Below are 25,026 nucleotides of genomic sequence, written 5' to 3' on the forward strand. Positions count from 1 at the left end.
AGAGAGAGAGAGAGATTCTTTCATCTCAGCCGCCTCCTCTCCTCCTCTCCCCATCCCTCCTGGGTCGGCTGGTCCATGCAGATACAGATACAGCAGATAGTCCCAGTCTAGGGTCTAGTCCCAGTCTAGGGTCTGGTCCCAGTACTGGGGTCTGGTCCCAGTCAGGGTCTAGTCCCAGTACAGAGGTCTAGTCCCAGTCTAGGGTCTGGTCCCAGTACAGGTCTGGTCCCAGTCTAGGGTCTGGTCCCAGTCTATGGTCTGGTCCCAGTCAGGGTCTAGTCCCAGTACAGAGGTCTAGTCCCAGTCTAGGGTCTGGTCCCAGTCCAGGGTCTGGTCCCAGTCCAGGGTCTGGTCCCAGTCAGGGCTCTAGGCTGGGCTGGTTCTCTGGGGTCCTCTGTCTACAGAACGCTCTCATCTCCTGAGGATCAGAATCTTAGTTCTGTTTTCCCTTCGCTCACAAATGGAAGCAATCAAATGAACAGGAAACCAAAGACAACACAATAATACACAACAATACACGACAATACACGCACACACACTGGTTCACTGGTTGACTCACGTAGGAACATCACACACACGTCGTTCTTTATCGGGAGGGAGATGTTAGCGTGTTATAATTTTGTTGCGATGTCTGAGGTTAGTGAGGGAGAGGGGAGGGAGAGAGAGAGAGAGAGAAAGACTTTGATAGACGTTGTTCTATTCTATTCTAATTCTATTGTATTTTCAAATGTTTTTTATCAATGAAAATTTACATTTCCCATGCAAATAAGATTAAAACATGAACCACATGGGAAAAGCTCAAAACATAAAAAACTCTACACAGTTAATTGATGACACACACACACACGCACGCACGTATTCTCCTGTCACCCTCTGCCCTAATTATGAGCTCTTGATAGATCTCGCGACGTTCACAGTCTGAGCTGAGAGAGAGCGACTCCAGTACCGCGTGAGCTCATTCCTGGCCCGGAGTGTGGAGCGCTTCTGCCATCTGGTGGTGATACGTGTGAATGGCATCGCTGTTATGTTGGTCATTCATTTTATGGATTTAGTCCTCACTCGTTTTGAACTGGGGTTCCCAACCTTTTCAGTAGGTGACCCATTATGTGGAGGTACTTTTATGTTGTAGTAGTAAATAATAGCGGTGCATCCTTCTTACCGGCAAAGTAATGAATATTTCTCAAATTATATCGATACTATAATTCTCCTTTTCCGTCTCCAAACATATTGATAAAATGAAACGGACAAGACATCTATACTAGACAAATAACATTTATAGTGTTATAAAACCCGCGTGGTCCGCCGCTGCAACCCATAATGGAACGCGACCCACAGGTTGAGAACCACTGGTTGTGTTGTTCAGTTATGAACCACTCGATGTTCTGAATCAGTCTGTGCAGCGGGCTGATTCTCTGACCCACTGATTCACACCTGATCCACACACGAGTCACTGGTTCAACGTCAAACTGTTGATTCAGCAGCGCAACTTCACTGTAGTAGTTCAGGTGTTTTCCCGACCGCACCTCCACGGGGGGGAAACATTTAATTTGTGTGTAAAAACACAGTTGAAATGAAACGAAAACCCCATGGTGTCTTCTTCTTCTTCTTCTCTCTGTCCGCGTTCCCCCCCCCCCGCCCCAAGGTGAAGCTCCCGTTCCCCGTGGACCAGATCACCAACCTCCCGCGGAACGACTTCCAGATGATGGTGAAGATGCACAAGCTGAGCGCGGAGCAGCTGGAGTTCATCCACGACGTGCGGCGCCGCAGCAAGAACCGCATCGCCGCGCAGCGCTGCCGCAAGCGCAAGCTGGACTGCATCCTCAACCTGGAGTGCGAGATCCGCAAGCTGGTGCGTAGCTCGGCGGCTAACGCTAATAATTAATTATGTTATAAATAATTATGTTTAGCGGAGGACGCTAAACACAACTGGCTAACCAAGGAGAACCAGACACGCCGAGTTAAATGAAATGCAGTTCTAAAAGGTGTGTGTGTGTGTGTGTGTGTGTGTGTGTGTGTGTGTGTGTGCGCGTGTGTGTGTGTGTGTGTGTGTGTGTGTGTGTTTATCTGTGTGTGTGTGTGTGTGTGTTTGTATCTGTGTCTGTGTGTGTGTTTATCTGTGTGCGTGTGTTTGTATCTGTGTGTGTGTGTGTGTGTGTGTGTGTGTGTGTGTGTGTGTGTGTGTGTGTGTGTGTGTGTGTGTGTGTGTGTGTGTGTGTGTGTGTGTGTGTGTGAGTCCGTATCTGTGTGTGTGTGTGTGTGTGTGTCCGTCCGTCCGTCCGTCCGTCCCGCAGGTGTGCGAGAAGGAGAAGCTGCTGGGCGAGAGGAACCAGCTGAAGGCCTGCATGGGCGAGCTGTGGGAGAACTTCTCCTGCCTGTCCCAGGAGGTCTGCAAGGAGGTGCAGCTGAGCCCGGAGCAGGCCCGCTCCCTGCAGCGCTACTGCCCCGCCCTGAAGCGCAACGCCGCCCCGGACCCCCAGCGGCCCGCCCGCCACCCCAAGCCCCGCCTGGAGGCCCCGCCCCCCGGCCTCAGCAGCAGCCCCCCCGCCCCCCAGGGCGCCGGCGCCGCCGCCCTCACCGTCTCGCCGCTCGCCGGCTTCCTCCCGTCGCCGCCCGTGGGGGGGGGCGGGGGCGACGGGGGAGAGCCGATGGGCAACGGGGCGGCGGGGGGGGCGGAGGGTCGTCACGGCGACGAGGAGGAGGAGGAGGAGGAGGAGGAGGAGGAGGAGGAGGAGTCAGTGGCGGTGGCGGCCGTGACGGTGGACTTCTGCCAGCAGATGGCGGACAAGTGCACCACGGACGAGCTGCCGCGCGCCGACTGCTGCCAGTGACCTCGGTCGGCACCCGGTCGCCGTCGGTTACGGCTCCTCCTCCGTCGTACTCTGACAAGCCCCCCACCCCCCCCCCCCCCCCGAGGGTCGTTACCGTAGCACCCGGCCAGTGTTGGATCAAACGAGACAAACCTTTGAAGAGTTTGTGTTAAAGTGTTTTTTGTTTTTTTTAAGGGTGACACTAAAGTTGTCTTAACAGCAGCAATACAGTCCTCCGTATACAGCGGGAAACCCCCGTTACCATGGTGCTAACGTCGCCGCGACAACCGCAAACCCACTGCTCAGCGACGGACGGTGAAAGATCACAACTCAAAAGTCGAACCTCAGCAAAAGCAAACGGACCTATCAGACGCTTTCTTCACAGTTTCTCCAACTTCAGTCTGTTCTACCTCTCTCTCTCTCTCTCTCTCTATCCCTCTCTCTCTATCTCTATCTCTCTCTCTATCCCTATCCCCCTCTCTCTCTCTCTCTCTCTCTTCGTTCTCTCGCTCTCTCTCTCTCTCTGTTCTCTATCTCTCTCTCTCTATCCCTATCCCTCTCTCTATCTCTATCTCTATCCCTATCCCTCTCTCTATCCCTATCCCCCCCTCTCTCTCTCTCTCTCTCTCTCCGTTCTCTCTCTCTTTCTCTCTCTCTCTCTCTCCATTCTCTCTCTCTCCCTCTCCCCCTCTCTCTCCCTCTCTCTCTCTCTCTCAGTGGCTACTCACCACAGCTCAAACTCAGGAAAAAAAAGAAAATTCTGAATGTTCAACAGAAATCATAAAGAAAACAAAAAGAGTGAGAGAGAGAGAGAGAGAGAGAGACCCTCCGGACCGACCGGTCTCCATATGCAAAAAAAAACTAGAGTTTGGCGCCTCCTGGTGGCGCCACCAAACATTCCTGCTCTGCCTTCCTCAGCACTGACACTGAAAGTAAATAACGATTTCCACAGCATGCCGTGAAATATCCCCCCCCCCCACCCCCACCCCCACTCAGCAATACCATCATGTGGGGGAGGGGTGGTACAGCTGTACATAGTGTGCGCATGATGACTGTAACATGGATGTTGTACTGGTAGAATGTCACAAGTGTGTGTGTGTGTGTGTGTGTGTGTGTGGGTGGGGGGGGGGGGGGGGAGGGAGAACGCCCCCTCCCTTGGGGGAGGGAACACTTTCTGTTTCCTGTCCTGCCTCCCAGAATATTCCGGAAACCCCCGGAGAATATTTCCTCCCACTCAGGAACACAACTGGGAACATACAGCGATGCATTTACACAAACGTACGTACAGATATGCCCACAAACACATGGTTCCACGATAAACGCCCGATCACGCTATAGACGCCCCGTCGCACTCCCGACGCCCGATGCATGTTGTCGTGGTGACCCCCGCCGCCCTCACCCTCGTCGTTAAAATGTGAATAAGTGGCGCTTTGTGATTTCGATGTTAGCCCCCTGCCCTACTCCCCTACTTTAAGTATTGATAGAAGCTAATATGCTAATATGTTGATTTATCTTTTCAACAAGCCAAATGGACAGATGAATAAATATTAAAATTGTTCCTGAAGAAAATATATAATTTGACCCAAATGATTTATCAAAAATAAAATAAAATAAATGTAGCACTTAAACAGGAGCTCAAATGCGACAACTTAACCTTGAGGGCAGTGCTTGCTTATTAAAAATGGCCTCTTCTGATTGGTTCAAATCGGTTCCGGCTGAGTTACACCAATCAGGAGTCGCGTATCAGTGCTGTCCCCACGGTTGAATTTTACTATTTGGTCCCTCTTTAAATCGGCACTTCAAAATAAAAGACTCATTAAAACATAATGAGACAGTTAAAATTGGCGTGCAGTAAAAATTCTGTCTTTTGGTAAAAAAAAAAAAAAGTAAGCTAATATAAGTAAGCTAATATTTTAGGAATGTCTTTAGGATTTGAAAATAAGCTAATTCAGAATCTGTCCGACATGAAAGTGTATGTGTTGTCCAAATTATAAAGTACCAATCAGAAAAGTAACATGTTTGCCCCAATTGTACATTAGTTGGAACAGTTCATTTTGTGATGTGCATGCATGCTGCCTTTAGCTATAAGCTTATTTTATGTTGAGCTTACGTTTTCATTTACACAGTATTGAAAAGATTATTCACATTTAATGTGAAAACCTATAATTGAAAAGTGTTGCATATGTGCGGCCCTAAAATATTTTTCTCATACCAAAAATGTGTTCCAATTAGATTAGTATTTAAAGCCCCAATCCATGGTTGCTCTATGGCACCCCCTGTTGAAAGAATTCTATATTTCATCTTCATAGACTTGAAAGGTTAACAGTGGACAACCGTTCTTGGCAGTAAAAAAGTTGGCATGATTTTATATATATATATATATATATATATATATTTGTAAAAACGATTTTCTTTTGCAAAAACGCAGAAACGTGTTACCATGGTAACTATGAATTGGGTCTTTAAACATGAAGCCACAGAGTTGGACCCCAGTGTACATTTTAGATCAAGTCCCACAAATGACAAAGAAAGATTAAATTTGGTTATTTGTATCTTTCCCATCAAATACAAAAACGCAAACTGGCAGTCTAACAAATCCATATTGATACACATGTAAACATACAACGTAAAAAATTCATATTACAGAAACTAGGTCAGTTTATATGAAGGAAGGTTCTGGGATTTCTCACATTTTAAACGCGTATTTCAGGAGCCGATCGCAGACGATCTCACACAACATTATGCAACTTCTTGCTCTGACCTGGTCTCCAGTCTGACCAAACAGCAGACCAGAGCTATGATACATTCATTCAAACGGTGTCTTTGTCTACCTAAACTGCATGAAATGTATGATTTGTTTTAGTTTTTTGTCCCCCCAACAAAGTAGTATTAGTGCCGGTGGCCGTTACTGAACGGCGTTAAGCTCAACCTAAAGAGGTGTAGAGATTCAAAACCCATCCTTCACCCAAACCCAGCACCTCCCAACCTCCCGGGACTTTCACCTTTAACCTGTGGAAGAGGGGGACTTTTATAGTTCTGATATAGCAAACGACTGCCACCACACATGAATGATCACATACAATTCTTTTTTTTTTCTAAATTGTCTTTTATTTTGAAAAAGTCTGGTTTCCACCACAAGGGTTATCACTTCCGGGGTCATCCTCTGCTGTTGTCTCAGGGTGCCAAGATGAATCTCTCTCTCCGCTGACCTCTGGTGCTACCCGCCTCCCGCCGCTTTGCTAGAACCATCCGTCTGTTGGCCATCCTGTTACACTCCGACGTCACCGCCCTCTTCAAAACAAACCTCACTTAGCAGCCATCTTTTTTACCGGGAACTTCACCCATAGAGCAATTCACAATGTTTTATAAATAATGAAATATATTATGAAATCGTGAGGTGTATAAAACCAAAAGCACAGAAGAGGTTGTGATGTTGGATTAGTTATGGCCGTTCACGATGGTTGGTTCCAGCAGGTGTATTTTTATTTATTTGTGTTTGTGTTTTTCTCTAACTATGCTATGAATGATCTCTTTTTGTGACCGTTTTTTTTATTTTGAATGTTTGTTTGTTTTGCTGCTTCTTTAAAACAAACACTGGCTCTTCGACTCCAAAGGTTGTTCTGAAAGAATGAGGACTTGCCTTTCTCACAGATTGCTACAATTTATATATAATATATATATATATAAAACCGATTTATATATATATATATATATATATATATAAATATATGCATACAATTCTACTGGTAACCTGTTGTCACAAAGACAGGCCGCGATCAAGGCGTTTGAAAAAAGAAAAAAACGACTTTGGCGACAATTGGTCTTTACGGATGTTTTTTGTAGCGCAAGAACAAAAAAAAACGACAAAGACAAAAAAAAAATAACAATGTTTATTTTCTCAACTTGTCTTCAAAAATCCAGCTTTTTAAGGACAGTTTCCGCGTCACAAGGACAGAAGTGCACCTCCGACGTTCGCCTTATAACCTGCAGACGCCATGCAGCTCTCTTGAGTTACATGGGCGTATGCAGGGGCACGGGGCCCCGGGGCCAGAGCTCCAGGAGGGCCCCCCTCACTCCCAGCACCCTCATGCCTGAGTCTCCACAAAGACTGCTCTCACACTTATCTACCTGTGAAATCCTTCATACCTCTTCATCACTGGTCAATGACTGTATCAACATGCGGTATCAGGTGTTTTCTACATCGTTGCTACACAGATTATATATGGATTAATGTATTGGTAGCTTTTTTCGGTGACGTTTTTTGGTGTCAGAGCTCCTGAGTTTGTAGTCAAAGTTGTTTTGGTTTTCTTCCGATTTTTTCTTTTTCCGATTTTTCTAGAGGCTGTTTTGTGTTAATATTGTCGATTTGAAATAGCTGTTTGTTTATTTTATTTAGCTTATTCTCTACTAAGAGTTCTTACCTTTTATCATTTTTAAAGATGCTTCTTGACCCTAATGAATTTAATGATTTAGTAACCGTTGTAAATACGAAATGTTGTGTAAATCCCCCTTTTCATTCATTTCAATTGCTAGTATTACATAAAATACTTTTTTTGCCTAGACACCATTTCTGTTTATGAAATAAAGAAACATATCATGTACACACGTGTTCTGGGCTGTGTTCACGTGTGTCTTAAACTGATTTACTAACATACTTCACTTGTAACCAAGTTAACTTAAAGTGGACTCGCCACACTCATATTTTTAACAGAAGAGAACTGCGTTGTTTTGCGTGAAAGAATCGCAGTCTGCAATATCAACTGTTTCCACCAACGATTTCAACTAACTTACAATTTTGAAGTGCCAAAGACAGATTCAACATGACAAGAGAAGAAAAAAGTTTTAATAGACATCAACAAAACAGGGAAAGCTATTAAAAAATATTGATACACAATTTTTGTTTCCTTTTAAAAAAGTTATTTTAAGTGCTCTTCTTTTGGGGCTTTCTTGACAATGATTCGTCATGATTATGGAGTTCTCTGATTAGTTTTTTATGTGGTTGCTCCTCCCACATATAACAATTAAATGTAGAACATTGTTCTACATTAACAATGAAATTCTGATTTATTACAATATTTAATATTCCTGTCTCATCTCGCCTGTAAACCTAATTGGCTGTAGCTTACTTCTATTGATTAAGTGATCTTATTCTTAAGACATCCCTTTGACACAGATCAACATACCCCTTCGGTCTACCGCAAAAAGTATCTTTGTAAATATTTCCAAATTTACAAAGTTCTTGTTTTCCTGAATAACTTGCATGCAATCTTTGAAAAATTCTGCAAATTTCTTTAAATTGTGAAAAATTATCTAAAATAACGACTAATAATGAATTACTAAGAATGCATGAGGCCTGCGATCAGAGCTTCTTGCCTTCCCGTATCAAACACTCATCAAATCCCCAATTCTCACCTCGCCAAACTAACGTTTCAAACTCGCAAAACTCACGTCTCCAAGTCACGCTTCAAACTCACGTCACCAAACTCAGGTCCAAACTCTCACCACGTCTCAAAGTCTCACCCACCACTGCTGGGTGATGGAAAACAACTGTGTACCGCTTTTGATTCGAATGCATGGCGGGAGGGTTGACTCCGACACCCAGTTTGTGACTTCATAATACTGTAAATGCAAGGCTTTCATCAGTGGCCACAGGCTCCATCACCATCTTGTTCCCATTTGCCGGTCAAAAGTGACTTCAATTACATTTTAAGTCACTATCGAGATAATCGAGAATATCACTTTAAACTCATGTTTCGAACCGTCGTCATAAAGTCTCTCAAAGGCCACCGGTGTCGTCCACGTTATTTCTTCATGATGGACGACAGCTCAAGAATCATGCTCTGAAAGAGATGAGTGTAACGGTTAGATTTATTTATATAAACCACGTCATTCTCCCAATTATGCAATCTAATCTGAAATATGGACTGAGGTCAACATTGCACGTATGTTTAACTATTCCTATAAACCCTTAGATGTCCCTCCCATGAAGAGCTTTGCGTCATGGGAATTCCTACTGTTTGTTTATGTAATCTGTAGCGGTCTGTACCGCTAACTCTCCTCCACCGCAGACACACACACAGCCGGGAGCACGGCCACATTATCGACTACTGTTTTGTAGAGGTCACCCCGCGGCCCCATCACCAATAATAACAAACCCGCTCCCCCCCCTCCCCCCCCGTTGACCCTCGACCTCTGCGCTCACCATTGACATCCTGCGGCCGCCGGCGGACGGCGGGGGCGTGCAAGGCGGGCTGTCTCCCTGCGCCAGGCGCTGGGCCTCCACGTCCAGGCCGCTCTGGGAGTCTCCGCTGCCGCACAGGCTGGCCAGCCGGCTCTCGGACATGCCCCGGGACATGAAGCTGGCCTTCCTGGTGGTGGGGTGGTGGCCGCTGTCGGGGGAGTCGCTCACGTCGCTCAGCGGCTCCTTGCTCACCCGGCTCTGCTTGCGCTGGGCGCCGCCGCCGCCGCCGCCGCGCAGGGCGGCCGGGAGCTCGGCGTGGCCGCTCGCCGTGAGGGTGGCCCTCGGCTGGGCGTACCCGGCGTACCTCTGGGGCCCGGCCGACTCCTCGCTGCTGCACGAGGGCTTCCGGGGGTCGTCCAGGGTGGTGTAGCGGCGCCCCACCGCCCCCAGCTGGTGCAGGCAGACGGGGAACGGTCGGGGCCGCTGGTCGGAGCCTCTCGGCGCGTTGGGGTCGAAGGGGGCCCCGTCCGGGTGGTGCTGGGGGGCCCCCGCCGGCCCCAGGTGGAAGGGGAGACCGCCCGGCTGGCCGTCGTGGGCCAGGGAGCAGGCGGCGACGGCCGGGCGGCGAGGTGCAGCGTCCGCGGGGGGGAGGAGTTGGAGAGGTGGCAGGCGGGGTGCGCCAGGGAGTTCTTCTTGGAGCGGCAGACGCTGTCCTCGTCGCCGTACCTGGAGCCGTACAGGCTGTCCTTGATCTTCTTCAGGCCGAGGTGGAAGATCTCCAGCAGGTTGAGGAACAGGGAGACCCCGGCGATCACCAGCATGAACACCAGGAAGATGTTCTTCTCGGTGGGCCGCGACACGAAGCAGTCCACGCTGTTGGGACACGGGTCCCGCTCGCACTTGTAGAGCGGCGCCAGCCCGATGCCGTAGAGCGCGCACTGGCCCACGATGAAGCCCACCTCCACCACGGAGCGCGTCAGGATGTGGAAGACGTAGGTGCGCAGCAGCGCCCCCCGCAGGGGGGCCTTCCGCACCTTGCGGTGCTCGTCCAGCCGGCGCAGCTCGCGCTCCATCCTGCGGTGCTGGTCCCCCTGCAGGGGCTCGCCCCCCTCCAGCTCCGCCTTCAGCCACGCCTTCTTGCGGTGGCGCTCCTTGTCCAGCGCCCGGAGGCGGTAGAGGGCGTGGCCCATGTAGACCAGCGAGGGCGAGGACACGAAGATGATCTGCAGGACCCAGTAGCGGATCAGGGAGATGGGGAAGGCCTGGTCGTAGCACACGTTCTTGCAGCCGGGCTGCTCCGTGTTGCAGACGAACTCGCTCTGCTCGTCGTCCCACACGTCCTCGGTGGCCACGCCCAGAACCAGCATGCGGAAGATGAAGAGGATGGTGAGCCAGATCTTCCCCACGATGGTGGAGTGGACGTGGACCTCCTCCAAGATGCTGCCCAGTAGGTTCCAGTCCCCCATGTTGTGTCACATAGTGGTGTGGCTGTCAGGAGAGATGATGGATGAGCTGTCACATGGTGGTGTGGCTGTCAGGAGAGATGATGGATGAGCTGTCACATGGTGGTTTGGCTGTCAGGAGAGATGATGGATGAGCTGTCACATGGTGGTGTGGCTGTCAGGAGAGATGATGGACGAGCTGTCACATGGTGGTTTGACTGTCAGGAGAGATGATGGATGAGCTGTCACATGGTGGTTTGACTGTCAGGAGAGATGATGGACGAGCTGTCACATGGTGGTTTGTCTGTCAGGAGAGATGATGGATGGAGGAGTCAACAATTAACGCCTCATTGAAACTGATCCAAACAAATCAACAACCAACCTTCAGGTGCAGGATAGCACATTAGCTTCAGCTGGGGGTCAACACCCCCAGCTAAGCAGCTTAAACGACCAATCGCACAGGTTTGAACGCCAAACAAAATCGCAGCAAAACGAGAAGAAAAAAAATACGAAAGCTGCACTTACATTATTTCGATCTTTGCTCCGTCGTTCACCGGGAGCCCGCCGTGAAAGAGGGTTGGCTGGGTTCGCCGTGGGAGCATGCTTGAGTGCTGTCTCTCCACTGCGGTGTCGGTCTGAGTGCCTCTGGTTGATCTGGAAACTAGGACTCCCTCGTGCAGGGCCATTGATTGGCCAGCATGTGACTGTGGCTGTGCCCGGGGTGCTCCAGCAGGGCCACTGGAACAGATAGTGCCACCCTGCCGGTCGATGGGACCAGGACGCCGCATGACGCTCCCCCTGCTGCCGCCGGGACCGTGTTGTTGGGTCGGTCTCTAGTCTGTAGACGAGGCGTTCATGTGACCCCATTAGCGGTTTACTAGTCTACTGTCTGCTGTCTGTATTTATCTCACTAGATCTATAGGGTGTTATTACCTGTTGTAGCTCATCATCGTCTCTACTGTCATTTGTACAGTAGAGGTATTGTGGTGGGACTGGTGGCTAGTGTTAGTACTGCAATACCGCTACTGTCATTTGTACAGTAGAGGTATTGTGTTGGGACTGGTGGCTAGTATTAGTACTGCAATCTATTGAAAAGGTCCTAATGGTTTGGAAACTGTATTTATTTTATACTGGTAGCTTCGTATAAATCACTATAATTTGTAGGCCAACTGGAAGCTTTGTCTGGCCAGCTGGTTTCTAATTGTGTTCTGTAAGCTTAGTATCTGCGATTCGTTTTTAAACTGCATTCTGGTAGTGGAATATAGCATTTTGTACCATTGTGCAGTAATTGGCTACTAACCTATTTTTATACTGTCATTGGTCTATAGTCGTGTCGTTTTTAATTGTTCTTATTGATTTAAGGACCTAATTTAACGTCGTTGGGGGCGGCATGTGGCTCTGGAGGTAGAGCGGGTTGACTGGTAACCGGTAGGTCGCTGGTTCGATCCCTGGCTCCTCCTAGCTGAGTGTCGAGGTGTCCCTGAGCGAGACGCCTCATCATCCTGACTGCTCCTCCTGACGAGCTGGCTGTCGCCCTGAGGGGCTGACTCCGCCGTCGGTGTGTGAATGAGTGAATTAATGGTGGAAAGTCACTTTGGATAAAAACGCGAGCAAAATGTACAATTTATTTATATAGCCCCCTAAAAAAAAAAAACACAGACAATTGATTATTGTATAACTTGAGTGACTTGAAGTAACTGAACTCTGAGTGATCGTATTGTCAGTTTGTCCCCCAGTCTGGATGGTTTGGTTATTAAATCAATCAGGACAGATGGACGGGACGTTCTCTCCGTTCGTCGTTTCTAGAACACGTCGATTAAATTCCCCAAATTAAACGCAGGGGAAACATGACCGTATGCCCCCCCCCCCCCCGCAACGACCTTGTTCTCTTTCATCGAAACGTTTATTCTTAACCAGACCCACGGAAGTCCCGGTCTGGTGCGGCGGTACAAAGGGCCCCGTGGGGCCCCGTTGTACATTCGGCCCCGCGGTACAAACGGCCCCGCAGGCGATGCCCTCCATTTCCACTCGGCCCACTTTCTACAATATTCTAGTCTGCTGTATTAAACAGAAGCAAAGAAACGCATCGTGTTCCTGACTTTTATAACGCGTTGGTTCAGTTTATTGTCGTGTTAACTCTTGACCCCCCCCCCCCAGTAGAAAGTAGACGACAGAGTAAATAAATACAACTTTATTTTCCGTTAAGAATTATGTACAATATTCACAATGATGTCATTGTATAACATGTCAGTCATTTTCAAACAAGATGGAAAACATTCTATTTATAGGGACATATAAATGAGCTATAGTGATAATTAAACAATTCAACTCCCTCAAACAAACCAAGCCCAGGAGCCAATCAGCACACAGCAATCTGCACACCTAAAACGTTTCATTTTTAATAAACCGACTAAATGAAAGTTCACACCTCAAACAGCAAATCAATCACTTTGACTCCAAGTCCTTTCATGTCAAGTAGTGGTCGCGACTTTTGGCAAAAAATAATAATAATCTGGATCTCAATTGGTCTGCAATATTAATTTGACCGTAGACTTAAACTCAAACTCTCAAAGGGTTAAGATGAAGGTGAATGTACTTCGGCAGTGTTTGTAATGTTTAATGGTTTAAAAGTCCTTCCTTCCTTCTTGGTGGGGCACCTCAGAGACCAAAATAATCCCCGCCCCACTAGCTGCTCCTCATTAGTTGGATACAGCCTCATTAGTGGTGTAAACAGCTTCTAATCAATGCACCGTTCCCTTAATCGGCCCCTTTCACACCTAGCCGCCCAGCCAGGCCGCCGGAACGGTCCACTGTGCGCAGAGAGGGGGGTTCCACTTCTCGGCCAGTAGTGGAGGACTCAGAGACCTCCTCATCTCCCCCACCAGCGCCGGTTCAGAACCAGAGGTCCTTCGGGCCTGCCTGGGCTCCGTGGAGGAACCAGGGCTGTGTATTGTGGGACATCCCATAATAAGTCCAGCGGGGGGTGGGGGGGTCAAGGGGACGTTCTCTTCTCCTGTTTCTTGAACAGCTTCATCAGCTGGGAGAATCTCTCTGCAATCTGGGAGGGATGGAGGAAGAGACAGGGTTAGTGTGTGTGTGTGTGTGTGTGTGTGTGTGTGTGTGTGTGTGTGTGTGTGTGTGTGTGTGTGTGTGTGTGTGTGTGTGTGTGTGTGTGTGTGTGTGTGTGTGTGTGTGTGTGTGTGTGTGTGTGTGTGTGGTGCTGCTCTGCCTTCTGCCTGCTAAACCGCTGTCACTCAGTGGGCTCGTTACTCATTAACATAATTATAAACATAAAAGTGAGTGAGTGAGTGAGTGAGTGAGTGAGTGAGTGAGTGAGTGAGTGAGTGAGTGAGTGAGTGAGTGAGTGAGTGAGTGAGTGAGTGAGTGAGTGAGTGAGTGAGTGTGTGTGTGTGTGTGTACCTGTGCCGAGGTCTTGTGGAGCTTCTCAGAGAGGACGGAGAACGTCTCGCGGGACGCCCCCTTGGTCTTCAGGTCAAGGAGGATGGAGCGGTCCTCCTCTCTGCACGCAGGAGGGGACAACGCAGACAGACAGGTGAGCAGCGGACAGACAGGTGAGCAGCGGACAGACAGGTGAGCAGAGAGTCACATGCAAGAGGTCAGCGCCTTTCTGTGGTCGTGTTTACATCTAAACTCGCTGTGCCTTGCAGCTGACGGACTTTAACCAGTGTGACGTGTATTGCAGGTATTGTGTAACTAGTCACAGAGTAATGTCTCCCACAGGACAGGTCTGCTGGTAGAAACATGATGTAGAAGAAGGCCTGGGCAATAAAACAATTACTGATCGTATCGTGATAGACTTTTGATCAATATCAATATAAAACATGTTCAGTATATATCGATAAGAGACTGGACCACCGAAACTAGCAGCTGGGGTTGTGACACAAACACGGTTCCATACTTATTTACAATGTTTGAGTGTTTTTCATTGTTGTATCGACATTGGAGTATTTATCAGTGAACTACAGTGGAAGGTCATATTAAGTGTTAAAACAGAAGTGTTTAAATCCAGCATGGTAATTCCTAGTCTTTTTAGGTCATTAAAATGATCAATAGTTATCAATATGATCAAGGCCTAACTAGAAGGTTCTGCATGGACTGACCTGGTCCAGGCCACCACCACCTCCCCCTTCTTCTTCACCAGGTTCTTGGCGGACAGGCCGGGCGGCGGCGTCTTGGGGGGAGACTCCGCCCCCCCGCGCTGCTTGGCTCCCCGGGGCTCCCTGAGTCGTGGACTCACCGCCGCCGCCGGCTTGCTCCGCCTCCCGCGGCCGCGGCCCCGCCCCCCCTCCTCCTCCTTCTCCTTCCTGGCCCGCTTGGCGCTGGTCTTCTGCTGCTGCTGCTGGTGGTGGCTCCTCCTCTTCCTGCCGGCCCCGCCCCGGGCGGCCCCCCCCCTCCTCCCCGGCGTGCTGCCGCTGCTGCCGTCCTCCACGATGGCGAGGCGGCCCTCCGACGCCGTCGACACCTCCATCTCGTCGGCGGACGACGCAGAGTCCGGGGGCCGTGACGGCAGCTCCCCGCCGCCGCCGCCGTCGCCGGGCCCCGCCCCCACCCTCTCCAGATCGTCGGCCCGTCGTGCCGTCTCCTCTGGGGGAGGAGCCTGCTGCCTTTTGGGGAGGAGCCTGGGCGGAGCCTTGCCAAAACTCTTCTCTAGGAAGAGCGCTCTGGGCACCGGGAGCGTCTCCGCCGCCGCCGCCTCCTCCGTCAGCGTCCGGCTCAGGCTGTCGTCGCCGGCGGTGGGCGTGGCCTCGTCGGGGGTGGGCGGCGGGGAGGCGTCGTCGGGGGTGGGCGGCGGGGCGGCGGCGTCGTCGTCGGGGGTGAGCGTGACGTCGGCGGCGTCGTCGTCCACGGCCGACTGGCGGATCTTGAGGATGAAGTGGTCGTTGGAGCGCTCCATCACCACCGCCTGCATGGGGAGGTGGGGCTTGAACTGGAACAGCATGGAGGCCGCGGCGGCGGCGGCAGCGTGGGTGGAGGGGGTGGAGGCGGTGGAGGAGGAGGAGCAGCAGCTGGAGTCGGAGTTGTCCGTGTCCAGCGCCAGGTGCAGGTCCTGCTGCTCCCAGGCGTCCTCGCCGGCGTCCAGCAGAGCGTCCTCCCCGAAGTGGGCGCTGATGACGCTCTCCGGCGTGGACATCAGGTCCAGGGGCCGCACCGGCTGCTGCAGGAAGCTGAGGTGGCTGTCGGACTTGAGCGGCGAGGGGAGGGTGAGCGACACGGCCAGGTCCTCGGCCAGCAGGGAGTAGGAGCGCTGGGCCGCCGCCGCCGCCGCGCCGCCCGACGGCAGCTCCAGCAGGCAGCTCTCGTCGAACATGGCCGGGTGCAGCGGCATGCGGAGCAGCTTGGGCTGCGGCGAGCACAGCCGGCCGGGCGACAGGCTGGACCAGGCCCCCATCAGTCTGGACGGCGACGTCACGAACTTGGTCGGAGTGACGAATTTCCCGGGCGAGGAGAATTTGCACGGCGAGAGGAACTTGCTGGGCGAGGTGAGGCCGAGCAGGCTGTCCCCGGGGGCGCCCTCCTTCCTGGGGGTGCCGAGGGACCAGGAGGTGTGGTCCCCGCCCGCCACGCTGGCGTCCAGGAGGTCCGAACCCTGCATGAGGCACTTGAAGATCTCCCCCATCTGGGTGTCCCGCACCAGGTTGAAGGTCAGGCTGGACGCCTGCTGCTCCGTCAGGATGTCGTAGTCCGAGCGGTCCTGGGTGCTGCTGCTGTGGGAGAGGAGCGCGGCGGTCCGGGCCCCTCTCTCGGGGGACAGAGGCGTGCCGCGGGGAGGGAGCGCCGTGTCGGGGTCTCGTCGCTCCATGCAGGTGATCCGGATGTCCTTCCCTCGCCCCAGGCCGGTTCTGGTCGGCACCACGGGGCAGGGCTTGATCCGCCTCTGGAGCCGCTGAGCGGGGCGCCTCTCTTTGGGACTGCGGCTCTTCTTCGGGGAAGTGTTGACCGGGGACTTCTTGGGGATTTTCCCGTTCTTGGGGTTGAGGACCTTGAGGTGCTCGGCGGCGGCCGCGGGCCGCGTCTCCGCCGGCTTGCAGAAGGTGTTCAGGGCCAGCTGGATGTCCAGGAACAGGTAGTCCAGCTGGACCTCCACAAACTCCCAGAGCCGGCGCTTCAGGTTGGTGGCCTGCTGGTCGAAGATGCGGTTGACGATGCCGTTGTTCATCACCTTGCCGAACACGGACGTGACCAGCTTCCTCAGCCGGGCCTTCAGCTCGCCCACCTGGGCGCTGATCTCCCCGAACACGGCGTTCTCAACGTACTCCATGAAGGACTGCTGGAAGTGGTCCATCATGGCATAGAAGCTCTTCTTGGGGAACACCTTGTGGAGCTTCATGTACTTCTTGCGGATCTGGAAGCGGACCTTCTTCAGGGTGTCCATGACCTCCCCCACGCTGCTGAACGCGGCCTGCTCCACCCCGGGGCACACCTTCTTGAACCGGCTCTTCCCGGACGACGGGCTCGGCGTGGAGGGAGGCGGAGCTCCGCCCGCACCTTTCAGGGACAGGCTCCGTTTGGCGGTGCGGGTCGTGGACCGGGGGCTGGGTTTGTTGGCGTTCTTGTTGCCGTTGGCGTTGGCGTTGGCGTTGGCCGGCCGCGTCGGTTTGGAGCCCTGGGGCGGGGCTGTGTCGGCGGGGGCCTCGTTGCTGTCGCTCAGTATCTCCCCCTCCTCCAGGTCGCTGGACGAGGGGGAGAGCCCCGCAGAGAGGCCGGGCAGAGGGCTCAGAGAGGTCACCGCGACGGGCTCCAGAGCCGCCGGGTCCTCGGGCTGTTTGGGCGCCTTCTTTGGATTCGGTTGCAGGGAATGAAATGGAACGATCGCAGAACTGCAGAAATCTGCCAGAGAGGGGAAAACAAACAAGGAATCGTTCAGTGAGGGAATCGTCACGGCACCAATGAAACAAATGAGATATTACAGTATAGACAGTAGCGGGAGGACCTTAGACTTAGATTTGACACGTCACAAGCGGTTGTCACGGCGCTCTGCTTACCCCTCTGCAGGCTCTTGACGTGCGCGGGCTTGGTGCTGCTGCGCTGCGCCGGGGGGGGCCTCCTGGCCGGCGGCAGGGGGCTCCTGAGGGGGCTGATGACGTCCGGGATGCTGCGGAGGTTCCTGAGCGTGAGCATCATGGAGTCCTCGTCGTAGGGCAGCGGCCCCGAGCTGGACGGCTCGGCCCCGCGGCGCGGCGGGCGGCGCTCGCAGAACCCGTAGCCCTTCACCGGCGTGCGCTCTCCCTGGACGCTCTCCCGTCGCCCCGGCAACGCCATGTCCTCCGTGGTGCTGCTCACCTTGGACACGCCCACGCAGCCCGCCGACGACCCGGGCTCGCCGGGCGAGAAGCCGCCGCCGTCGTCGCTGTCGGCGTGCGTCAGGGCGTAGATGGCCTCCGGGAGGCTGATGTCCCCGTGGGGGAGGGCCTCCAGGGTGATGGTGCTGGACACCGCGTCCGACCCCTTGGGACTGCCCCCCTGGCGCTCCACGGCCCCCCCGTCCGACGTGGAGGCCGGAGCCCGGGGGTGAGGACGGGCGTTGGGCGGGCTCTGCAGACCTTCCGGGCGGACCTTTCCCTCAACGTCACCGGCAGCCAGACGCGTGATTGGACAGGGGCTGGACACCGCTTTGGTCACTTCTCCGGGAGCGGGGCTTTTCACCGGACGGGGCGTAGACCTCGTTTCGTGAACTCCTTCAGAAACGGGACTTTTGATTGAGGAAAGGCGAGCCGCACCTTTGTTAACGTCGCCAGACACAGGACTTTTGATCGGACAGGGGAGAGACGATACTTCTTTAACGACGTCAGCAACGGGACTGCTTATTGGACGAGGGCCAGACACGGTTTCTTTAACTTCATCAGCAACAGGGCTGGTCAATGGAGAGAGGAGCACTGTTTCTTTAACTTCATCAGCACTGGTGAGTGGACAGGGGCTGGACAGCTTTTTACAATCCACTGGCGCTGTAGACGGACTCTCTTGTAACTCTGGTTCTGATTGGAGAAGCATGGGTTCAGCTGGTTCTATAACTTCAGAGAGATTCCTGGGCCTGTTGTTTTGTGAAGGGCTGTCTTCTGACACGTGGACCATCTCAACCCCGTCATTCAAAGTCTCCAAGTTTTCCATCACCACTGGATTGTTGGGTGAGGAGCACTGCATGTTTTCAGCTGGCGGTTTTGGAATCACGATGCTTTCCTTGGCCATTGCAGGGCGTTTCAGAGTGGGTCCACCAGCATCCATGCCTCCTCCAGCGGAGGGACTCGCCACAGGAGGTACCTCCGGTCCCTCGCTGTCCACGACCGCTCTGGTCTCGGTTGTCGTCAAGCGTTGGTCTTCCTTTCCGTCTTCTGTGGCACATTTCTCCTCTTTAGATGTCTGAACAGCTGACGAGGGCTTCGGGCATTGCTTGTCGTCCATCTCCATTTCAGTCATGCTGCTCTCTATCTCGTCTATGATCAGAAACTCTTCGAGGTTAGGCTGATCTTCATCCTCTCTGCTTAAGATTTCTCCCTCCTCCTCCTCCTCTCCCTCTCCCTCCCCATCGGCCTGTTGGCTCAGAGGTTTCTTCACCGGCGAGAGGGTGAGGTTCAGGGTCTCCATGAAGCACAGCTTCCTGTTCGGACTGTTTTCCGTGAGACACGGCGTCCCGGCGGGGACCGTGATCTCCTCCTCCTCCTCCGAAGCCTTCTCCAAATCCTTGGCGGCTGACTTTTCTCCTCCTCTCAGCTCTGCTTTCCTCCTCCCCTCGTCCTCACACCTCTTCCTGTCCGAGTCTTTGTGCTTCTCACTTCTTCTCTCCCGTCTCCCGTTCTCGTCCTCCCGTCGCCTCTCGGTCTTCCTCCGGTCGTCTCCGGAGGGGTCCGCTCTGTCGCCCTTCCTCTTGGAGGACTCCCCAGCTCCGGAGGTGTGCTGCTTCGGTGCAGTATTCCTTCGGTCTCTGCTGCCGTCTCTCGCCCTCTTCTCGCCGCTCCGGTCGCCGTGCTTCTCTTTCCTGTGCTCCCGAACTGAGTCCCTCAGTCGAGACTCTCTCGGTTCTGCGCCGCTCTGATTGGACTCTGGTTTGTCTTGCCTCCGGTCCAGACTTCCAGAGCTGGGACTTCCCCCGCTCTCTGAGCGGTGACGTTCCTCAGCCTCTTGAGAACGGCTGCTTTTCAGTAATCTGTGGCTTCTGTGTTTCGTCCTGCTCTCCTTCTCGGCCCTGCGAGATCTGCTTCTATGATTTGTTTCACAATCCTTCCCGGGCTCCGAACCGGTCTTGAGTCTCTTCTCCGTGGGCTGCGATCGCGTTTGGCTTTTGGGCTCTTGCTCTTTGTGCTTCGAGGGTCTCGGTGTGTCCGGCTCACAGAGTTCTGCAGGTAACTCAGAGGAGGACTGGGAGTCGACCCCCTGGGGTTTGTCCATCGCTTCCAGATCTAATCTCGAAGAGCGCGTGGGACGGGCGTTGGCGGGCCGCTTTGATCTGCTCGTCTCCAGACATGTGGTGTCCGGTCGCTGGGCGGCCCGGTCGCTTACCTTCTCTGGAGGGGGCGGTGGAGGTAAGGACTCTGGACGGACATCCTCACTCAGTGGGGATGGGGGTGGAGGGTGGAGAACAGGAGATGGAGGTGGAGGAGGGTCCACTGTTGAAGGAGGAGGTGGAGTAGGGTCCACTGTTGGAGGAGGAGGAGGAGTAGAGTCCACTGTTGGAGGAGGAGTAGTAGGGTCCACTGTGGGCGGAGGAGGTGAAGAAGTGTCCACCGTTGGAGGAGGTGGAGGAGGGTCCAGTGTTGGCGGAGGAGGTGGAGGAGGGTCCAGTGTTGGCGGAGGAGGTGGAGGAGGGTCCAGTGTTGGAGGAGGAGGTGGAGGAGGGTCCAGTGTTGGCAGAGGAGGTGGAGGAGGAGGGTCCAGTGTTGGCGGAGGAGGTGGAGGAGGGGCCAGTGTTGGCGGAGGTGGAGGAGGATCCACTGTTGGAAGAGGTGGAGATGGTTCTTTACTCGTGGAAATTCTTGAAGAAGTCCTGATTGGCTTGGGCAGAGGAAGTGAAGGAGGAGGAGGGGGGTTGGTTGGGGGTGGTGATGGTGTAGACGTAGATGAGATTCTTGACGATTTCCTACCAAGAGCAGTTTGCGATGGAGAAGGAAGCGGGGATTCTGTCGGGGGGGCAGGGGGCCTAGAGGAGAGGGAACTGGTGGTGGTGGAGGTCCTGCTTGGTCGATGCTTGGGTGGAGGAGGGTTTGTGGGTGGAGGGGATGGCTTACACGTGGTGGTCTTGCTTTGTTGCGGCAAAGAAGGCGGAGCGGTTTCTGTGGGGGGGGCAGGGGGTCTACAGGGGGCTGCGGAGGACCTGCTGGCCCGAGGTTGGTGTGCAGGAGGGTTTGGCGGCGCGGTCGGTGTCGCGGAGGAGTGGGTCAGAGACGTCCTTCTTGGCTGAGGCGGGGGCAAAGCACGTGACGGAGGAATAAGAGGCGTAGTTTGGGGAGCAGGTGGCGCAGAGGTAGAGGAGCCGGCTGAAGAGGTCCTGCTGGGCCGGTGTTGGGGTGGAGGCGGGTAGGGCAGTGCGGCAGCGGGTGTAGCAGCTGTTCTAGAGGTGGGGGCGATGGGGGAAGGGGCGGTGCCGGGTCCGGGGTGGGGCAGAGGCTGCGCCGGTGGAGGTGCGGCCGTGTGGGGGTTGGGGAGGTTCCTCCACTGGCCGTTCCCACGTGGATTGTACGGTTTCATCCCAGAACTAAAAAAAGAAGTAGAAGGATAAGAAATGGTCAGGAAACCAGACCATGGGAGGTTTTCAAACACACCGCTGGACTTGTTTTTAACACAACCCGAACGTGCCACCGGTATCCAGATGTTTCGTCATCATACAGTATTTAACTACATGGCTTCACCTCTGGTTCAGCCTCTGGATCTCCTGGTCCTTCCGGAGCACCTCCTGCCGGGCGGTCTTCAGGAGCGCCGAGATGTTCTTCTTGAGTCGCAGGTTCTCCGTGCTCAGGCCCGTGTTCTGAAAACACAGACGACAGGCTGTTGTTTTAGTCCATCACCGTGACAACACCCATCACACACCGCACACACTGTGAGTCAGACGAGTCTGGTGCGGTTCTCGTGGAGGAGCTCTGCGGACCTGCGTCTCCGTCTGGGTCAGTCTGCTGCGCAGCTCCTCGATCTGGCTCTGCGCCGCCAGGAACCGGCTCTTCAGCTGGGAAGCAAAGCGACAAAAGAGGAGTTGACACCCTTTCACTGGCCGCAGCTTCAGTACCGTTAGCATTAGTGATATTGGCGGTTTTTACGTGTATCGGCGTTCGGACGATTTTTTTCGCCAATTTTTATTTTATTTTATATATGTATTATATATATATATTTTTTTTTTTTGCCCAGCATGATTTACAGACAGTTCAATAAGTGTTTCAAATTTTTTATCATCATTGTGTCATTTTTATGATGTCAATTGAGGGAGCAAAAGCAGTATCGTCTCCAAATATCGGCTCAAGAAAATCGGTATCGGCGTATCGGCTAAGGCTGATGAAAAAAAAAATCAGTATCGGCCCTAAAAAAAAAATCCATATCGGTCGATCCCTAATTAGCAACGATCAAACATTGAACCCTTTCTTCTCTGTTACTACAGTGTCGGAGAGCAATAGGATGAGTTACCTCTTCAAACGACGAGTCCTTACTCCTCACTTCCTCCGTGAGGATCTCTTCGTAGAGATCCATGGACGCCTTCAGCCGGGGAGAGAACAGCATGGAAGGAGTCTCTGCAGACGACAACAAACCATCAGATGTTTGAACGACGGACGAGACCGTAGGACCACCGTTCTTCAGAAGATCCAAATGATTCATCCAAGAAGAATTCAGGACAGTAAAATAATGAAAGCGATTCTGTTTGATACTGTCCTTAGGACCAGGTTAAAAGATGCATATGATGTGTAATATGGATAATAACATGTGTTGATATGGATGTTTACGGATCTATAATCTTTATGGACCGATAGGTCTAGATCAGTACCTGTGGTGTGGGTGGGCGTGTCACCCAGTCCAGAGTAGATGTCCATGGATTCTTCATCACAGTCCTGCGTCAAGACTGAAGACAGGAGTACGCTAGTTAGCCAAGTTTCAGTTGGATGTCAATTACTATAAAATAAGCTACAGTCACTTCCAGAAGGTCCTCGTTAAAAAAAAAGTATGTTAGAGCTAAAATAAATATGGCAATGTAAATTTAACTTTAGTCTCATCTCATACGAGATGATAATGTAAATCTAACTTTATTCTCTAACTAATGATATGTAAATCTAACTTTAGTCAAACTTACGATATGTCAATGTGCATTGTTTAGTCTCATACTCATGATATGTAAATCTAACGTTTTATCTCATACTTACGGCTGTGAGCACCACTGGCGTCATACTCTTCGTCATACAGGGGATCCATTGTTCTAATCCTGACCAGGGCTCACTCACTTTATAGCAAGTTCCTGACAATGACAACAAACACAAGATCAAATATGACTTGTTTTTCAAAAGAGAAATAAATAGCTACAGCATATAAAGATCTGCCCACAAATAGCAACACAGCCGACTGTGAATTACTTTCCTCAGCAAACAACAACAATGTAATCCTATTTCAGGCCTTCAAACGAGTGTAGCACGACTCTTTATGATACTATGTCTTGTTTACAATCTCTATCGTCACACAATGGAGCAGATGCATACTCTACCCCGGTTATTACCATCAGTAACCCGATGCTACGTAATAAACCCGAACAATGAGCTGTAACAACGACCCAGAAGGACCCGATATTCAGAATAAACCCGCGTTTCGACCTCCATAGCCGGGCCTGAGTCCACGCTGGGACCCCCTGATTCACCACGGAGCCCTGGAGCATGAAGACAACGACATGTAGACCAGGGCTGGACCCCACCAGTCCTGGTCCCGGGCTGGATTCCTGCCCTGGGACCCTGATGCCGTGACCCGGGTCCGGGCTGTCATAACATCTCGTCTACTTAGGGGTAACCCGGTAATAACAGTAATGTGCATCAGGTCGGGATCGGACAACTCACCGCTGCGGGGTGGGACGGGGACCCGGGCGCCGTAATGGGCTGCTGGTCCGGGTGCTGGGATGGTTCCTGTGGGGGTTCCTGTGCTGGGTGCAGGGCTGTTGGGGTGGCGCCAACGCTTCATTGTTCAGGAAGTAGTTCCATTTTTCCCGCGGTCCCTCGGACTGAACGCTTCAACCCCCAGTCCTACCAGACGGCTCCTACGGCTCCTCTAGACCCCGACGGCACCCGGGGGGGGACGCACACGCACCGCGGGGAGTCCGGCTCTCGGGGGGGGATAGGTGGGCGGTGATGCCAGGGACCCCAAAAACGCACTTAAAGTCCGGTGGTGTTTGGGGTAGCAGAGAGAAGTGTTCCGTCCGACGGAGACGCGGTTCTGTCGCGTGTGTGACGTCACGGGGGCGACGCGCGGAGCGGGCGACCCGGAAGAGACTCCGCTGCGCTCACATGTGGACGGGATGTGAACACTGACGGGAACGTGCTTATGTGTTGTGATCCATCCTGAGACAGACGAGCGGCTGATGAACGCCGTTCTTTGGGGGATAAATAACAGATTGACGCTTTAATTGAGTGGTTCTATTGGCTGTGGAGGTTCCCCTCTACGCACGACAGATGAGACCATGGAGAACCTGGAACTGAGCCTGTCATCGTTGGGCATCATATCGCGGCACGTTGACAAAAGTCACAACGAACTCAGCCAGTATTTGGCCAAACAGGTGAGATATGTCTCTCTGTTCGTGAGTTAGGAGGCTGAAGGCGGGTCGGTACGTGTGCTCATCACCCCCGGGGATGGAGCCCATAGCCTCCGCATGAGACCCTCTCAACATCTCTCCACACAATCCGTATAAATATCAGACAAAACAGAAACATGTGTGATCATGCAGGGTGTGTGTACATCATAGTGCATCGCTAATTGCGCCGGGGAGCTGATTACAGATAGACATACTTTGATTCAGGTCCGGCTTCATCTGCATAAATCAATATTTCAATTAGAGCTTTTTTTTTTCATTTTTTAATGACCCTGAACCGACGTGTCGTCCTCAGATATGGAACCAGCAGGACAGGCAGTGCATCCTGGGCTGCCTGGCCGGGCTGCTGCTGGAGAAGGACTACACCCTTCTGATCGCCCGCCACCTGCGCCCGCTGGTCCTGGACCTGCTGGAGAGGAACGCCGAGAGGGTGAAGGCGGGCGGCCGCATCAACCATGACCTCCACGAGCGCCTCTGCGTGTCCCTCAGCAAGCTGCTGGGCATCCACCCCGACGTCCAGGCGTGAGTACACCGGCCTCCGCCCAGCGTCCAACACCACCCTCCGCCCAGCGTCCAACACCACCCGCCACCATCCAACACCCAGCATCGCCACACGACCCTCCACCCAGCACCGTCCTCCCAACTACCTCACCCTCCACCCTCCGTCCAGCGCGACCCTCCACCCTCCATCCAACACCACCCTCCACCCAGCATCCAACACCACCCTCCACCCAGCATCCAACACCACCCTCCACCCAGCATCCAACACCACCCTCCACCATCCAGCACCACCCAGCACCACCCTCCACCTAGCTCACCCTG

At 52.9% G+C, this 25,026-nt stretch overlaps 4 protein-coding genes across 7 annotated transcripts in view; 2 read left to right on the forward strand and 2 right to left on the reverse strand.

The window, feature by feature from the left end:
- The first annotated feature begins 1,251 nt into the window (after positions 1–1,251).
- bach2b (BACH transcriptional regulator 2b) lies at positions 1,252–7,402 on the forward strand. The gene is made up of 2 exons (XM_084483653.1): positions 1,252–1,849; positions 2,292–7,402. The coding sequence occupies exons 1-2, from the start codon at positions 1,571–1,573 to the stop codon at positions 2,826–2,828; spliced, it is 816 nt and encodes a 271-aa protein (XP_084339779.1). The 5' UTR covers positions 1,252–1,570; the 3' UTR covers positions 2,829–7,402.
- Positions 7,403–8,608: 1,206 nt separating this feature from the next.
- gja10b (gap junction protein alpha 10 b) lies at positions 8,609–10,454 on the reverse strand (the record flags this gene model as incomplete). The annotated part of the gene is made up of 3 exons (XM_084484221.1): positions 8,609–8,647; positions 9,010–9,525; positions 9,576–10,454. The coding sequence occupies 3 exons, from the start codon at positions 10,452–10,454 to the stop codon at positions 8,609–8,611; spliced, it is 1,434 nt and encodes a 477-aa protein (XP_084340347.1).
- Positions 10,455–12,606: 2,152 nt separating this feature from the next.
- Positions 12,607–23,596, reverse strand: casp8ap2 (caspase 8 associated protein 2). Its single transcript, XM_084483512.1, has 10 exons — positions 23,459–23,596; positions 22,781–22,872; positions 22,408–22,482; positions 22,053–22,156; positions 21,526–21,600; positions 21,290–21,405; positions 17,435–21,135; positions 14,552–17,279; positions 13,851–13,950; positions 12,607–13,488 (listed from the first exon to the last, which is right to left on the reverse strand). Exons 2-10 carry the CDS (start codon positions 22,827–22,829, stop codon positions 13,423–13,425), a joined length of 7,014 nt encoding a protein of 2,337 aa, XP_084339638.1. The 5' UTR covers positions 22,830–22,872; positions 23,459–23,596; the 3' UTR covers positions 12,607–13,422.
- A 310-nt stretch (positions 23,597–23,906) lies between these two features.
- Positions 23,907–25,026, forward strand: part of mdn1 (midasin AAA ATPase 1) — a 72,994-nt gene continuing 71,874 nt past the window's right edge. For 3 of the 4 annotated variants that reach the window (XM_084483509.1, XM_084483510.1, XM_084483511.1), the window contains exons 1-2: positions 23,908–24,171; positions 24,500–24,726. In XM_084483509.1, coding sequence (XP_084339635.1) covers positions 24,076–24,171; positions 24,500–24,726 — 323 coding nt within the window. In that variant the 5' untranslated portion in view covers positions 23,908–24,075. Of the gene's footprint in view, positions 24,172–24,499; positions 24,727–25,026 lie in introns of all 4 variants that reach the window. The other variant, XR_014639013.1, reaches the window with a different exon arrangement.

The sequence above is a fragment of the Micromesistius poutassou genome (genome assembly GCF_964030765.1).
Source record: "Micromesistius poutassou genome assembly, chromosome: 19".
NCBI classification, from domain to species: Eukaryota; Metazoa; Chordata; class Actinopteri; order Gadiformes; family Gadidae; genus Micromesistius; species Micromesistius poutassou.

Bases quoted from the DNA above. Each gene is read 5' to 3' on its own strand.
- bach2b (XM_084483653.1), top strand. From the start codon at position 1,571: ATGAAACGAAAACCCCATGGTGTCTTCTTCTTCTTCTTCTCTCTGTCC. The intron at 1,850-2,291 runs GTGCGTAGCTCG...TCCGTCCCGCAG, and splicing joins AGTGCGAGATCCGCAAGCTG to GTGTGCGAGAAGGAGAAGCT.
- casp8ap2 (XM_084483512.1), bottom strand. From the start codon at position 22,829: ATGGATCCCCTGTATGACGAAGAGTATGACGCCAGTGGTGCTCACAGC. The intron at 21,601-22,052 runs GTAACTCATCCT...TTTGCTTCCCAG, and splicing joins AGGACTCGTCGTTTGAAGAG to CTGAAGAGCCGGTTCCTGGC. The intron at 21,406-21,525 runs GTCCGCAGAGCT...CTGTGTTTTCAG, and splicing joins TGACCCAGACGGAGACGCAG to AACACGGGCCTGAGCACGGA.